The sequence below is a fragment of the Pimephales promelas genome, chromosome 14, assembly GCF_988280905.1.
Source record: "Pimephales promelas chromosome 14, fPimPro1.hap1.1, whole genome shotgun sequence".
In the NCBI taxonomy this organism is placed as follows: Eukaryota; Metazoa; Chordata; class Actinopteri; order Cypriniformes; family Leuciscidae; genus Pimephales; species Pimephales promelas.
The window spans coordinates 21,738,851-21,754,762 of record NC_142782.1 but is presented as its reverse complement, the minus strand read 5'-3'; the positions used below and the strand labels follow the sequence as shown (position 1 = coordinate 21,754,762).

At 38.1% G+C, this 15,912-nt stretch overlaps 1 protein-coding gene and 1 long non-coding RNA gene across 3 annotated transcripts in view; both read left to right on the top strand.

Annotated features, from left to right (window-relative positions):
- The first annotated feature begins 314 nt into the window (after window positions 1–314).
- Window positions 315–7,986, top strand: LOC148973722 (uncharacterized). The gene is made up of 4 exons (XR_016146513.1): window positions 315–370; window positions 4,361–4,470; window positions 4,709–4,818; window positions 7,911–7,986. It is a non-coding gene; the product is annotated as an uncharacterized LOC148973722 (long non-coding RNA).
- A 516-nt stretch (window positions 7,987–8,502) lies between these two features.
- The window catches only part of sema3g (semaphorin 3G), a 37,231-nt gene continuing 29,821 nt past the window's right edge, over window positions 8,503–15,912 (top strand). Inside the window, exon 1 of one of the 2 annotated variants that reach the window (XM_089119584.1) lies at window positions 8,503–8,854. In XM_089119584.1, coding sequence (XP_088975710.1) covers window positions 8,761–8,854 — 94 coding nt within the window. In that variant the 5' untranslated portion in view covers window positions 8,503–8,760. The remainder of the gene's footprint in view (window positions 8,855–15,912) is intronic. The other variant, XM_039678757.2, reaches the window with a different exon arrangement.

The window sequence follows — 15,912 nt, the reverse complement described above, 5'->3', positions numbered from 1 at the left end:
GTATAAAATCATCCGTTAATCATGTCCCCATAAAACATGAAAACCCAACGTGTGTGTGTGTGTGTGTGTGTGTGTGTTAGTCTGTCTGACTCCTTCACTCAGTATGAGTCTGGGATTTGCTGCATGTGGAAAAATATCTATAATGTGAACGTTTAAAGGTCACTGGCTGTAAGGTGAACGCCAATGATGCTATGCCAACCTCCTGATGCTTATTGGTCAGTTGCCAGATGATTGCGGGAATGCTGCTGAGTCATCCCCACATAGTGTTTGTGATTGCTGGGCCAGCGCCATGTAAAAGAACATTTTGATCAATTGCCGCTGTTGAAAATACCAGATTTTGACTGCAGGATCCATGTCAAAAAGCCAAAGTGTGCGTGAATGTGGATGGTCCATATGTGATGTACATATCGAGATAAATTGCTTTTTATTAAACTTACAGTACAGAATGTCACTTGCAATGGTACTTTTATTGAGTATTGAAGTTGAAAAATGTACAAATCATCTGCTTCAATATATCACACAGGTTTTGACTTTTTCATCCCTCTTTTTCACTTACCCTTTGTCCACAGGTAACACAATTCCTCTTGAAGAGGTTATGTGGTTTTAACCTTTGACCCCATGACCCTTGTTAGTGGGTCCTCGTTAAGTTGTGAAACGATTGGCTGTTTGTGGTTCTGTGGATTTCGGTGGTGATTGTAGTTCAGCAACTGAACCATTCAGAATGTTTTGCTTGTAGGCTTTTGTAAGTGTGTGTTATGTGTATATATTGTATATGTGTGGTTTTGGCTCTGGCTAATCTACTCATCTCTGGGGAATCTGGACCCTGGACTCTGTTGAGAGTGTGGTTCATGTGTCCATTCTTGCCTATTATGAGTGTGTGTGCACAAATGAAAAGTGTGTAGTTAATTTGATCATACTGTTGAGATTTGTATGTCATATAGGCTTAGAAATGTTAATACATTTTAATAATACTTAATACCTTGCTGATTTTAAGAAGCATGTGTTTTTTGGATAGTAGCCATATACTAATGCATGTGTGAATGCATCTAATAGACGCAGTGTGTGTTCATGTGCCCTGCTGTGGCTGGTTTGAGAGGGTAATTGGTGGTAATTGGCAGTAAATGTCCAGGAAGCACAAAGACCATTTCAGCTCTAATCTATAAACAAAACTGCCAATACTTTAACTATGTGGGTCCAACGTATAAATTACCTCTTTGTGTCGGTGGATGAATGACTGTGTATATGACATAGTTATGTATGTGTGTTTATGTGTGCGTTTGCCTATGGGACCATATTGCCTTAAAAGTCACACTAAGGGATTAAGACCAGGCGCCATATGGAAATAGGAAATTAGCCTGAGGCTGTGTGTGTGTGTGTCCAGAAGGCTTTGTAGAAAGCGCACTGGTATTTCCATTTAGACGTTAGGCATAGCGCAAAGATTCTTGACAGGAAACAGGCTTGTAGTGGACCTATGCACTAGGTTAGGGAATGACTGTGTATATTTATTTGGAAGAGAAAGAGGCATGGTGTCCTCATGTTATTTAAAACATTATGCGTTAATTTACTCACCTTCATGTCATTCCAAACCTGCATAAATGGCTTTCCTCTTTGGAACACAAAAGAACATATTTTTATTGTTTTTGGTTATATGCCTGAAATAAGGTCTGTGGTTAACACAAGCTCAACATATTTTCATGTTTTATTCTACAGCATAAAGGACATCAGTAATAGCCCATTTGTGATTTTTTTTCTCTTTAAACTAAATTTGCTAACCAGTGGGCCACATGAGACTAGAAGTTTTAAAACACATTAGATGTCATCATAATGAGCAGGAAAACTCACTGTTGTGTTTAAACTCATACTGATACATGGTACATTTCAGATAAAGATTGCAAGAGTGTTTGGAAGGTTTAGTGGTGGTGACATTTGAAGTCATGCGATCCAGGTGTAGTTCTTTCATAGTCTAACCGTATCTTTATACTTTAACAAAATTCATAAAATATTATAATACGTTTATTAATAAGAATCATTGGTCACAGCTTATTTTCTGCTATTATCCAAAAGTCAATGAAAAATCTTGCTGGCCTTTTGTCGAGGTAACCAGGATGATGCTAACTTTTGAGTGGCAACTTTTATAAAGTTATAATTTCTATACATTTCTACACAAAAATGTGTCTATTGTGGGTCAGCAGCCAATCAGAAAGAAAAACAAAGCATTAAATGTCATGTGAAGCAAGTGTTGGTAGTTAATAGTTTCTTGTTTTGCGGCCAAATTCCAGCCAGCATTGTATTGTTCTCTTTAGTCAACCCATACGACAATTATCAAAGTGAATAAAATATAATAAATGAAAAAGGAATGGGACTCTTTTAGAGAGGAGGGGGGCTGGGGCTCTGGTAAAGGGGTTTGGCAGCTGGTATACAGTCGGTGGGGCAGACTGAAGTTTGGATCATTATTAAGGGTCTTTTTGAGGAGGCTAGGGGAGTTATGAGAAGGTTTAGAGGTTCATTGGGGGCAAGTGTGCTCCTTTAGAGAAGGTTTGGGAATCAAACACTTATCTAAAATAAATCCCTGTGTTTTAAATAGGAGGAGGCTGAGAGAAAGGTATTTGTATAAAATAAAAGCAGGATTAAGGTGAGGTCTGGTCTTCATTGGGTTCAGACAGAGTAGCAGAGCCTAATAAAACCCTCTTGATTGTCTATAAGCTTTATAACACCCTCATTTCCTCACACACAGATGGACACACACAAACACATAGACAAACATTCTCTTCATGATCTTCAAATGTTTATTTAGTGTGCTCAAATTAAAATAGCGCAGGCCAGCTTTGTTCAATGTCTTTACTGTATACATCCACACTGAGGCATATATCACCATTTTATGTGCATTCCCACAAACACAGATATCCTCTCGGTGGACATCTGCAATGGCTTTTAGTAGCAATATAAGTCAATGTGATTCATTTGTTATGTTGCTAAACTTTGTGTGGGGGGTGATTTAGTCAATACATTAATTGGACACACCCTAATAGTTTTGGTGACCATTGAGTTCCATTGTATGAACAAACAAAAACATTTCCTAATATATATTTATATGTCCCACAGAGAGAAAGAGAAAGTAAGTTATACCAGACATGAGGGAGGGTGAATGATCACAATTTACATTTTTGGGGGAACTATCCCTTTAATGACTACATTTTGTTACACAAAGCTATCGTATGACTATAGAAGACTTTGAATATAGTATGTACCACTTTTATTACTTTTTTTTATGGTGCTTTTCTGTCCATTTAGAAAGCTTTCATTGTAATTGCATGGAAAACAGTTTCCTTCTTTATTCTTTCCTTCTTTTGTGTTCTGTGGATGAATGTCATACAGTTAAAGGGTTGACATGAGAGAGCTATTCAGCTACTAAAACATTTTCCACGCAAACTTTAGCTGTGTTAACAGTTAAAACTGCAGAATTGGTGATGCTGGTACTCCAGAGGCCCCTAAAAGCCAAAACACAGTAACCGGATCAACCACAAAACAACTGAAATAAAGCCAGGGAAAGATGTAAGGAAGGAAACAAGCTGGGGAGGAGGAAACAAATCTTTTCATCCTTTCAGTCACTAATTTCTGTTCAAACTGAGCACATGGTTCTGAGCTCTGTTCTGTGGATGGTTATAGGAGTGGACAGGGATAAAAGAAAAAAGAAGGGTGGAAAGAGGAAAAAAGTTCAAAGTGCTCAGTCTCACAGGTTTGGAAGCAAGAACGTGCGCACACACAAACACACACACACACACAAACAACCATTACAAATTTTGGGGATCAGTAAGAGGCTGCATTTATTTGTTTTTACAGTTCCAAATGTTTTTATTTTATTTTTTTATATATTTTAATATTTAATTTATATGTGATAGTTGTGATGGTTAAGGAAAGATTTCCAAGATGGTTAATACTTTTTTTTTTTCAGCAGCCATTTATCCGGACTTCAGTGTCACATAATCCTTCAGAAATCATTCTAATGAATTAAGAAACATTTCTTATTATTACATTTTGAAAAATAGAAAGTTCAAAAGAACAGCATTTATTTGCAAAAACTGTTGAACAAAAGCTTATTTGGTGTCCATTTTATAAAGACTTCTTTTATCTAAACATATTTAGATATACAAGAAAAACGCAATGGAAGACGATTTCAAAATATCTAAATATGTTTAGATCTTCACAGTAAAAGGTAAAACTTTATAAATACTGCTAAATACTGTTCGTTTTCTCACACAAACTGCTTGTTTCGTGTCTTAGGCCATCAATGTGTACTTACATTCACGAGTCATTAAATCATGTTTAATTTTGACTTCTCTGTGCATGCTCTTTGAGGTAGGCCCCGTAAATCTCCATTATATGACTGATAGACAACACCGGTTTGACCGAAAAATATCAAAATTGAAATACTGTGGAAACAAAGACACCTACATCTTGGATGCCCTTGAGGTAAGCTAAAACATATCAAAAATTAATTTCAAAGTGAACTATCCCTTTAACAGGATTGAATGATTTATATGTAAGATAAAAATCAGCAGAGTATTTTGAGTGTCTTTTACACTTATTAGAAAAAAGTGAGCTTGTGATACCGCCGACCCCAGAGGGATATTAAGGCTGAAAATATATTTTAAACAATGTTTATAAAACATATTTACCTCAATGTTTGTTTGTACACTGCACATTTCAGGATAACAGCAGACAGACAGAGTAATGCAGGCTATACGCACAAGCTTCTCCTGAAAGACATAGCCGTTCCCATTTTGTCGGACCATCTGTTGTTTATGGATCACAACTTAAGTAAGTATGTCTTATTTTTTTAGTCCTCGCTAATGCTTACAGGTAGCTTCTGGTGAGTAATTGGCTTGTTTTACCACTGTAAACATGAATCTCTAATATTCAGCTGTTTTCACATTAAAAACACATCTTCAAACCACACGTGCATTCACGGTTCAACAGACTAAACATGGCCATTGATTTGCACAAACTTAAATATTTATGCTAACCCACTTTTCTCTGAAATCTACGTTCACACACCTGCAAACATACAGACCGGCACTCAGAGCCACACAGTTACCTTTAAACGTGCACATTGTTGTGACAGTTATGATTTATGTGCTCCAGGGTTTTGAGGGTAAACAAATGAATGCAGTCAGAACGCGCAGGAGGTCAAAAGCCAAAAGTCACAGTCAATGAAAATGTCACTATGATCATCTGTGTCAGGGTCACGACCATAACATGCTTGACCAATCATTGCGAAGCACCAGGCCCTTTGCAGACCGCATTGAAGAGAGGCCATAGAGCTTCATCACTAATCTCATTATACAAAAGAGTTTCATGTTATCACCTCTTCAAATTTACAATTCACAATTCAGGGTGTCATTGTACTGAAGTTTTGGGTTTGAATCTGTTCATTAATCTCTCTACTGGAGGTTCAAGTTCTTGTGTAACCAGCCATACGCTATAATTTCACCCTATTCTGGAGACTTCCCCTGTTAATCTCTGTCATCATGTCCCATACTAGAAACATATGCATGCCATACAATATATACAGAATATACACTCACATATGGCTGTAAGAAAGCTTGCAATGAATTGTTAACGAATAAGTGTGTGTGCATATGCTTCCATGCATGTTTACTCATTGTTGTAGCTGTTATCGGTCTGTTATCAGAAATAGCTTGAAGTCAGGAAAGGGTGGGATGACAAGTATACTGCCTAAAAGTCTAATGAGAAAAATAGCAATGGAAGAGAGCAGAATGAGCGCTGTGTCAGAGGTCACAGTACAATCAAGACATTCTATTATTGACCTCTTTCCTCTTCATAGTGTCAAAGGTCAAGCCCCAGTACGGATTTGGGGATACCTCAAATTTCATCTGTCTAGCAGGTGGTTTACACACTTTGGTGAAACAACTTTTAGCTTTCTAGCCTTTTCATTCTAGTCATCTCTTTATCTCTCTCTTCTGTTCTGTTGATCTGAAACCATCTAACCTTCAGGCAAGTTAAAAGATAAGAGGGTATTTGAGATTTTGTTCATCATGTTTATCAGATTCACAAACTACACTGGGCGTGAAAAAGCGACATTTGCAAATCCATTTTTCTATATGAGAAGTATCACGAGTGCTTGGAATACATCATAAATAGAATGAGGCATCAGTTTACTGTCTTGAGTTTGTTATGTCGCGGGACATCTACTGTAACATAACTTTAATGGGTTCTATTGTCTTTTGTTGCATCGTGCCGCTCTTGTTGGTGTTACACGGTGTTACTGATTTAAATCTGCCATCTTTAGACATGTGTGTGTATATACATATATATATATATATATATATAGTATATATATACAGTATATATATACATACAGTATATGTTTGTATGTAAAAAATTTAGGCTAAGTGATAAAGAAAATTACATGCATACAGATGCATTACTGGTCTACATAATAAAACATCTATAAGGCTAAGAAAGAATTAGAGGAGGTAACAAGAAAGGCACATGCACCATCTTAAATTTGTTCTCTTGGCCCACCAACAAACTGGCTGTCAGTCTAAATCATTGCCTGAAACCTTCTGTATATTTAGACGTGAGCTGCTGTGTTTGGACATGGAATGACTGAGTACTCCTTGCAGACTTTAAATAAGAAATGTCCTAGACAATAAACTAAAAATCTGTTAAAAAAAGGTTCTAGTACTTCAGACAGTTTGCACTTGGCAAACAACCACACTGTGTCCAAAGTTTCTCCCTATATAAAATACTCTCTCTCTCCAATCACCCGGTGCTATAACAGTAACAGCTCTGGAAGTGGTATGCTGACATCATGCACTAAACAGCTGCATTTTTGCCATTTGATTGTCCTGATCAAAAAAAATCCCACAGAGTTTAGGTGAAATCACCTCCCCAATTCAACCCTTGAGTTAATTAGAATCCTCAAGTCGCAACAATAGTGCCAAGTGTCAGGTCAAGGGAGAGGTGGAATGTGGCCTGCTATATATTCTGACCCTAAAGTCAATAATGCTGGACTTTTAAACAATTTGGAACTGCATTTTACTTGAACAGTTTTATTTGCAGGTAAAGTGGGTCAGATCACCAGATTTTTTTTTATTATTTAATTTTTTTTTTTTTTCAAATGTATCACTATAGTGGTATTATTTATTGTTTGTAGGCTAATACTGGGTTTCTGGAAATTGATAATATAGCTAAAATTTTAGTTATTTTAAAAATGTCATACATAAAGCAAAATGTATGTTAACTGTATCAAATAGACTAATATTTTCCATTGACTTGAAGGTTTTTATGACTCTCTTCAATACAGAACAATCTAAAGCTGTTAAGACATCTCTGCTGTTGAAAAGGATTCTTGATGTTGGCCTATTAGATTGATTTTTTTATACATTTTTTTAAATCTTAATTTGTTATAGATTAAAGTGTTTTTTATGACTCTATATTATTGCAATAGCAATAACAATAGGGGATATAGACTCTATTCCCTAATTGTTATTACTATTGCATGCAATAAAAAAAAATAAAGTCATCGTAAAACATCCATGAATCGAGTGACTTTATATGAAGATCTCTTTATATGATAAAAAGATCTAATTTAGGCTTTGAAAAATGATTGACATACAGGGCACACATGGAAGGTTAAACATGCATGCGTTAAGAACCAGTGAGGTTTGTTCTGACGCATGACTAATGCACATGCTACCGTGTTTATTTGTTGCACATGCGTGTCGATCATTGTTTACTGAATTAATTTATAATTAACCCATGGCCACCAAAGCACTTTACATGTTGCCTCATTCACCCATTCGCTCATTCATTCATACACTTCTGAAGACTTGGATAAAAATGCTGGATTCATACATTAATTTTACAACACATTTACCTTTTAGTTTTGGTTGCCTGCAGTGGAGTTGTGCTTAGAAGATTAACCAAGTCTTATGGCCATGGGTTTGGAACGACATGAAGGTGAGTATGAGATAATTTTCATTTTTGGGTGAATCCCTTTAAGCTTTAAACTTTTTTTAAGCTAGAATAATTTATTATTGGACATAATCTCTCTCCAGATTAATCTACATAATTTCAGTGTTTTGTGTTCCTCCCAGTTGCTTTCCTCTACAGATGTAATACTAAAGATATGTTGTCTTTATTTTTAAGGTGTAGCCGCCTAATATTTTGATGTTTGCCCCGTGAAGCTGCATGGGAAGCGCTCGTGCCGCCTGCTGTTGCTGTGGTAACCTCATCTCGCGACCGTATACTGTTCAGTTTAACGCTCTTACTAACTTTACTGAAAGGTTGTTTGAAAACGCTTATTTAATAATATACTTATGTAAATCTAAAAATATTTCTGAGAACTATTACCTCACACACTTGATACCAATACAATAAGAGGAATTGGACTGGAGTGACAGGCGAGGACCAGGGGATCGAGACGCTGAAAGGGCGGGGAGGGTGTTTATCAGGACTGAACGAAAGAACGAAGTAGGCTACACAAGAGAGCGAGGGAGAGAGAGAGACACTTGTGCACTTGAACTGAGGCTCTGTGGGAAAATAGCGCACAGGGGCATATGCGAGCGGCTCGAGCTTTAACCTGAGACCTGAGATCCCACTCGGGTCCAGCTGTGGGTGTCCAGCATCTTTTGTTTCTGGTTTTCGTTCAAGCTTTTATAAGGGGAAATAGCCTTGAGTCTTTACAGTTTGAGTAAACCTAAAGAAAGGTTCATTGAAAGTGATCCATTCAACATGGAATTACCGGTTCTGGTTTTAGTGGCGGTGATCTTGCCTTTCGGGACCAGCACTAAACTGAATGTGCCGCGTCTTCGTCTGTCATACAAAGGTAGGCTAATGTGTTTAATTTATATAGGCCTAGCTATTTTATTCATATTTACAAACAGAACACAAAGCCAACGATCTAATGAAAATGAATTACCCGCCTATGAGGAGAGAACTCGGTAAACAGCTAGATTAATGATTGTTTATTTTCGGTTTGAGTGTTAAAGTTAATGTTGCCATCCCTCGGTTCATCTTGTGTGTGAATTAGTCCACATCGGCTAGGTTACAGGTGCGAGTGACAGGAATGGCAATCAGAATCAGGAACAAAATTATATTTCCATCATAGGCTATCAAAGTGGTCTAAAAAAGTGAAAAAGAGTGTCACTTAGATTTTTCTAATGCAGTTTTAACAGGGTGTGAAGAGACTGCACAGAACAATGTTTCCAGTAAGCTGTTTCCCCTGTAGCTTTTTGCATTTATATTGCCCTCTCCACGCATCCTGCTTTTGCACATTGAGTATTTTTAAGCTTTGCGCACAGCCCCACTGTGACCTTATCAGATTCAAATCTGAGCGCCCTGTTCAGCTCGTTTACAGCTCCGTTTCCGTCTTTGCATGGCATTGAGATTCTCTAGAGATGTTGTGGCTTGTCTTTTTTAAACTGTGGGAAAAAGCTACGTCAGGGCTCCGGGCTACTGTTTCAGCTGTTATCCAAAACTCCGGGATCCTAGCTCTCCTGGCGCGCGCTCACAGTCCCGCGGTCAGACAGCGGTGGCTTTCTATAGCATGCGTTGTGTTTTATCATGCAATGCCATTTACGCGGAAATTAGTTTTTACGTGGCGAGCATATGATGCAGTTTTCGTGTGCAGTTGATCCGCAGTTCATTTGCGTGTAATGAACACGCACCCACACCAGTAATTCTACCCAAACGTAACACACGCTCCCACACCACTACTAAACTAACCAACCCATGCGTATCCTATGCACGTAAAAACTAATATTCGCGTATAAATTGCACGATCAACATACGTGCGCATTTAGTGTCATCGGGTTGCAGTTTGCGCTTCTTCTTCTTCTTTTCTTTTTTTTTTTTTAAATCGGACTTTGCCTCTCTATTACCAGGTTTAGAGAATGCAAGGAGACTGTTGCAGAGTGGCCTGGGCGAGTTTGACATGCTTTTGCAATTAGACGCTGCAGCTTTAAAATTCTTAAATAAATAGTTCATACAAAAATGAAAATTCTGTCATCAACTCACCCTGATCAACTCAATCTACCCTGACAAATTAGGTGTTAAATTGCGGTCCGTTGTTCGGCAAATGTTTGGAATAGATTGATTCCATAGGAATCAATTCACTTGTTTGTGAATTTCGCGTAAAGGCGAAAGAAATCAGAAAGTTGCTTGGTTTGAAAGCGATTCTGTGTTCACTGTGATTCATACATCGCTATGTTGTTTTGTTTTTTTGTATGCAAAATTTCTCTAATGCCACCTTCATGTACAACTTCAGTCTTCAGTGAAAGTTAATTTAATGGGAAAATGCAATGAAAGTGAATTGTTACTTGGCTATCAGTCCCTATTGGTTTAACAGTTTAAATCTTCATATTTCATATACGTGTTGTTTCAATTGTTTTTTTCAAATAACGTAATAAAATTTAGAATAACCACATAATAAAAAATTTGCAGTTAACCATAGAAACAGACCAACAGCGGGTCTTTCGGATAGTGCAAACTAGCAAATACTTTTGTTTTGGGTATTTGATATATCAGAAAAAGTCATTGTAAACCTTTTTTTCCCCCTATGTGTTCCTTGAAAGAAGTCATGGGTTTGGAATGAAATATGGGTGAGCAAATGATAATTTAATTTTATTTTGGGTTTAGATAAACTTTGCTTAACCCTAATTTACCTGGAGGGTAGGCCTACATGGAACAAGGTGGTGGCATCAGGAAGTTGGTTTGCATTAAGTGTTTATCAGTGCCTCAAAAGTTCTTTTCATTAATGATTATAAGCTGAGTGGAGTGTCCAGTTTCCCTCCAGCGGTATGAGTGCGTGACTAGAGTTCATCTGTGCAGAGTTTAATGCGGTCATCTAATGCTCGCCCAGTCCCTGCATGGAGCTCTGATTGCATGTAATCGGCCTGTGTTCTTCTCCGTGGACGCGCTATTAACCTTGATAATGATCAGCCTAGAGATATAGTTGGACTATATATTTAGATTTTCACCACTGACGGTTAATACCTGTTGATTATTCTGCCAACTGAAAAGGCTAAAGCATGCTCAAACACTCATCAAGCTGTCGAAGCAGTATGGATTGGTCTGGAGGGAGCATGTTATGTTTTGAATGGGAAATGAGGGATGGCCTGTATATGCCAGTAGCTGGGCATTAAGTGTGGGTCATTTGTGTGTGCTGATTTAGGAGAGGATAGTTTTTCCAACCAAGCTCCCTCACTCACTTTCACACCCGCATTCATATATGCACACTGGTACACTTTTCTCTTTTATGGTTGAACATACACAGAGACGCAGAGGTGGGCGGATCTGTGTTTGTTTTAGTTTACGTGAATGAATTAATGAGTTTATTTTTTTTAGCGTTGCCCAGATGTTTGTGGAGGGTTTTGTGAGGTCTGGCTAAAGAATCTGTCACTAAAAGAATGTTTGATGATTCTTTGGTTTCGTTCACATTCTCTCACTCCCTAAATATTCCCAGCTCCATGGAACCGTTTGTTTGAAGGCCACAGAGTTTCATGTCTGTAAGATGGATGTTGTGAAACTCTCCCATGAGATTGGGGTTCTAGATTAGGAATTGCTCTAAATATTAAAGGAGCTTTGAGGGATGTTTGAACTGAAACTGCCAGACTAGTGACTGAATTGGACACGCTTCCTCTTACCAAAAGGCCAATTACAAAGATACAGTTGTGCCATTGAGAATATTGTAATCAGAGACGAATCAGGAGAACAGCAGCTTGTAGCAAAATATCCATTATGACACCAACTAACAGTTGCTTCTGCATCTCAGATTCTGTCATATGGCCAGCTTTAGGAAACTGCACAATGATTGAGTGGCAGAAAGTGCGTTAAAGTCGTTTGGTTGGCAAAGCAAAGTAGCTGCATGAGTTTTTTTTTTCCTGTTTACAGATATCTCAGAGCCTAATTCAATCAAATCTGTCAAGTAATAGGAATATTTTTTGCAATCCCAGAAAAAAATGATCTCACAGCACCTTCAATCATGTGTGGTCAAGGGTAGACTTTTGAAGTGCATATGCCTTATCTTTCATATAAAGATAAATATAATTTATATAAAGTATAATCTATTAGCCTGCACAGTTTTTGTGTAGTTGATCTGCAATCTTCAGAATGTGAAGCATTATAAATACACTTCTTTCAAAGCAAGCTCTCAACCGTAAGGTCAATTATAGTCACAAGTATAGCCTATACTGTACATGCCAGACAAAGACGAGTTACAATTGCATTATAGGTCTGTAATTGTGCGATCAAGTTCGTATTTATGGGTGGGAACTGGGAAGTCATAATTACGATGCCAGGTACCAGGTTCAATTTATTTCTACTACTAGGGGGCGCTTGTCTCAAGTATAAAAGCATTGGTTACCCGTAAGCCAATCTCATAACGTCTGGTTATTAATTGAAAGCGGCAACCTCCCCGTCTCTCTCTTGAAACCACGGAGGTGAATTAAAATGCAATTCATCGAGTGGCCACTTGAGGCTGGCTGCAAAAGCGAGTCAAATCTATATCTCCCCCATGTTAAAATGTCTATCTTCACAGCAGAAAAAAACATGTTTACAGCCTGGTGGCAAATAATTGTTTTGGTCTATATCAATAATTTTGCCCTTCATGACGAATGTGAGGGGGGTGAATTTTTTTACAACTCCTCCGTTTAAATTATATTAAGCCTTAAAGTTCTGCATAATTAAGGGCATTGCCACTTGGGTGACACGTGCCGCTGCTTTTACTGCTAGTCGTTTGTTTGTTGGCTGTTAGCGTCACCCTCAGCTGTGTTTGTGCTTTTTTCCGGGATTATTTTTGTTATACAATTTAATTTAATTTACATGTATTATATACACCCCATGCACGCCATCGGATTCTGTCGTTGTCGAGTATGGAGAGAACAACCAGCGCTGTATTTCCAGTTGTTTCCCTCGCATGCACTAATGGTTGTCTGACAATTTCAGTGCTAATTATCTGCGTCCATGCAATAGATGCACACCCTTGAATGAGCGCGGATTTCTAGTGCATGTACTTGAACTTCTGATGTAATATCTTATGTTTGACCCATCTGAGAAATTGAGAGGTGGCCAAAATCAGATTTGCCCACCTCTTTGCCCATTTTATTTTATGTGGTAGTGATGAGAGGTGATGCGGTGCCAAGATGGCGACCACCAAGATGCCAAGATGATGTCCACTTTAGACTTCAAAAACGCTCTTCAGAAACCTATGGGTGACGTCACGGATACGTCCATATTTTTTTTTTTACAGTCTATGGTTATTTGCCAGCTCAGTCGCATTCAACTTGTATGATGCGAAAATGAAAGTTTTGCTACCTCCTTAACCTGATCCTCCATGAGTGCAACCAAGGGGGACACGATCACAACTATCGTCTTGCCGGCCTTTGGCCTCCTCAGTTTCTCGCTGATCGGTAATAGTTGAGAAATTGAACTTTTCCCAAAAACCCGTCGGGAGTAGGTCCACAACATAACTTCCATTCAAAATGTTTAACAAGCACTCTTCTTGTTCGGGCTTCAGTTTGCAAATGCCGGGAATATTCTCCACAACAAAGAGAATTGCATCCCGTGTCTCCATATCCACGGTCGTTTTCAATTTCCCTAACCTAAAACACAATCTTAAATTCGGTGCTTAGCTTCAACGTCAAGGTTCTGCCCTGTGTTCGTTTATTGGCCGGCTGTTTTCAGGCCGGAGGAAAACTGAGAGACATGTCGATGTCTCAGACTGAAAACAGAAGCGAACTGAAATTGAGCGGCTCATTCCAAGTGGAGCTCAGACAAAATATGGTGTGTTAAGTAGGAAAAAATAGGTGGGCAAAACTTGAGGAAATGAATATTGGTCTGAAGGTTTAGGTGAAATGCATAGAGTTCAGACACACACTGGTATACACACACAGACAGGAGACAAGAATTCAGTGTTTGTGCTGTGTAAAATGGATGCAGGTGGAATTTTAATGAAAGCACACATTCCCTCCATCCTTGTCGAGTCAGTCAAGAGTTTGCGGTGTAACGCGACTGAACAATGCAGCATTGTGGCGGTTTCCTCCTGCGTTGAGGGACGTTCACAGCTTACCGCAATTGGGTCACAAGCCCTGGATTTGATCAGACGCACTGATAACGACCACAACAGCTGCTGGTCACTTAAACTATGATTTGATTTTTTAACCCCTTAGCTGATGACTGTCCTGGGAGCCGTCACACGAACACATGCACACTTAATTGCAGCTATAATGATCTCAAGCACACTGCACAAATACAGCTGCCCTCTGTAAATGCACACACACTAACATATGGAAACATGGCTGCTGAAAGGGATCGGGGTTAAAGGGCAAAGAAGAAAGGTGTCAGAGAAAGTAAAGAATAAATGGAGGTAAATAAAAGGAGGAATGGTGTGGATTGAATTAATTTCACCCACTGTCATAGATTGTGTGAGAAAGAATCTTTCTTTTATCCTTTATATGTAAACAAGTCTTGGAGTCTGTGTGCGTAACCATAAAAAGGTGTTTTGTCTAGCTGGAGTCTCATTGTGTGTGTGTGTGTACAGAGGGGAAGGCAGTGACTCTCATGGCTGCTGTCCAGAGGGGTTTATCTAAACCCTCACGTTCTGATTCTTGCTTTGGGGAGAGAGGGGAGCAAGAGAGGCCAAGGAGCAGGAGAAAACAGAGGGACTAAAAGAATGAGATTGACAAAAGGAACGCTGAGAAAATAAGCTAGAAAACGTGGGTTTTAGGGGGATGAGGGGCTTTTATGAGTTTACCAGTAAGAGCTAGTGTAGCTGGATTTGCCCTGCAGTAACGTGAGTGTGTGTGACAAATGAAGACAGACAGGCAGAGACAGAGAGAGAGAATTAGAGGAAACAGCGCTTCTATGATACTATAGAGAATTACGTATTTGAACATATGCTATCAGTCAATGTTTGGACACATGTACTTATTCTTGTTTTTATAATAGTGAAGTCATCAAAACGTATTAAATAACACAAACAGAAGTTTGGGGAATAAGATAAGGCCTCATTTTAAAGAAAGCTAGATTCCTGATCTGCACACTCCCAACTTCGTGAGCTGTAGTATATGCTGCATGGGTATTTACATTTTTTTCCCCTTCAACTCATATTTAAAAACATAACATGTATATTTATACTATGGTACACTACAATACACCATTTAAAAGTTTTGGGGTCAGTAAGATTTTTTTATCACAAGTAATTAATAAGTGACATGACATATGAAGGCCAATATGGTAACCCATACTCAGATTTAACCCACCCAAGTTAGTGCACACACATCAGGATCAGTGAGTAGTGAATATTCACACACACTGCAAACCGTGGACACACACACAGATGTGATTGCCTTACTCAAGGGCATTTGAACCTATGACCTTCTGGTTACCAGTCTGGCTCTTTAACTATTACTTACCCTTTAATTCATCAGGGATGCTATAAATGAATCAAATTGACATTAAAGACACTTATTATATTATAAAATATTATTTAAAATTAATGATGCTGTTAAATTCATCAAAGAATCCAAAAAAATGTATCATGGTTTCCACAAAAATATTTAACAGTACAACTGTTTTTCAATTTCAACAAAATCGAAACGAATAAGGAATATTTCTTGTGCACAAAATCTGTTCACAATATTACAGTTTATATATAAATATAAATATATATAGTAAGTTACGATTTAACACATACAAAATCAGTTCACATTATCACTGTTTTTACAATCTTACCATCCTCTAACTTTTAAACGGTTGTGCTCATAGTGTAAAAAAGAGTTTGCCTCCATGATAATGAACATATTCAGTGAATTTGAGATGTTTTAGATTGTTTTAGTATTAACCTGCTGTGAAATGTTAACATACTCTATATTTGATATATTATGA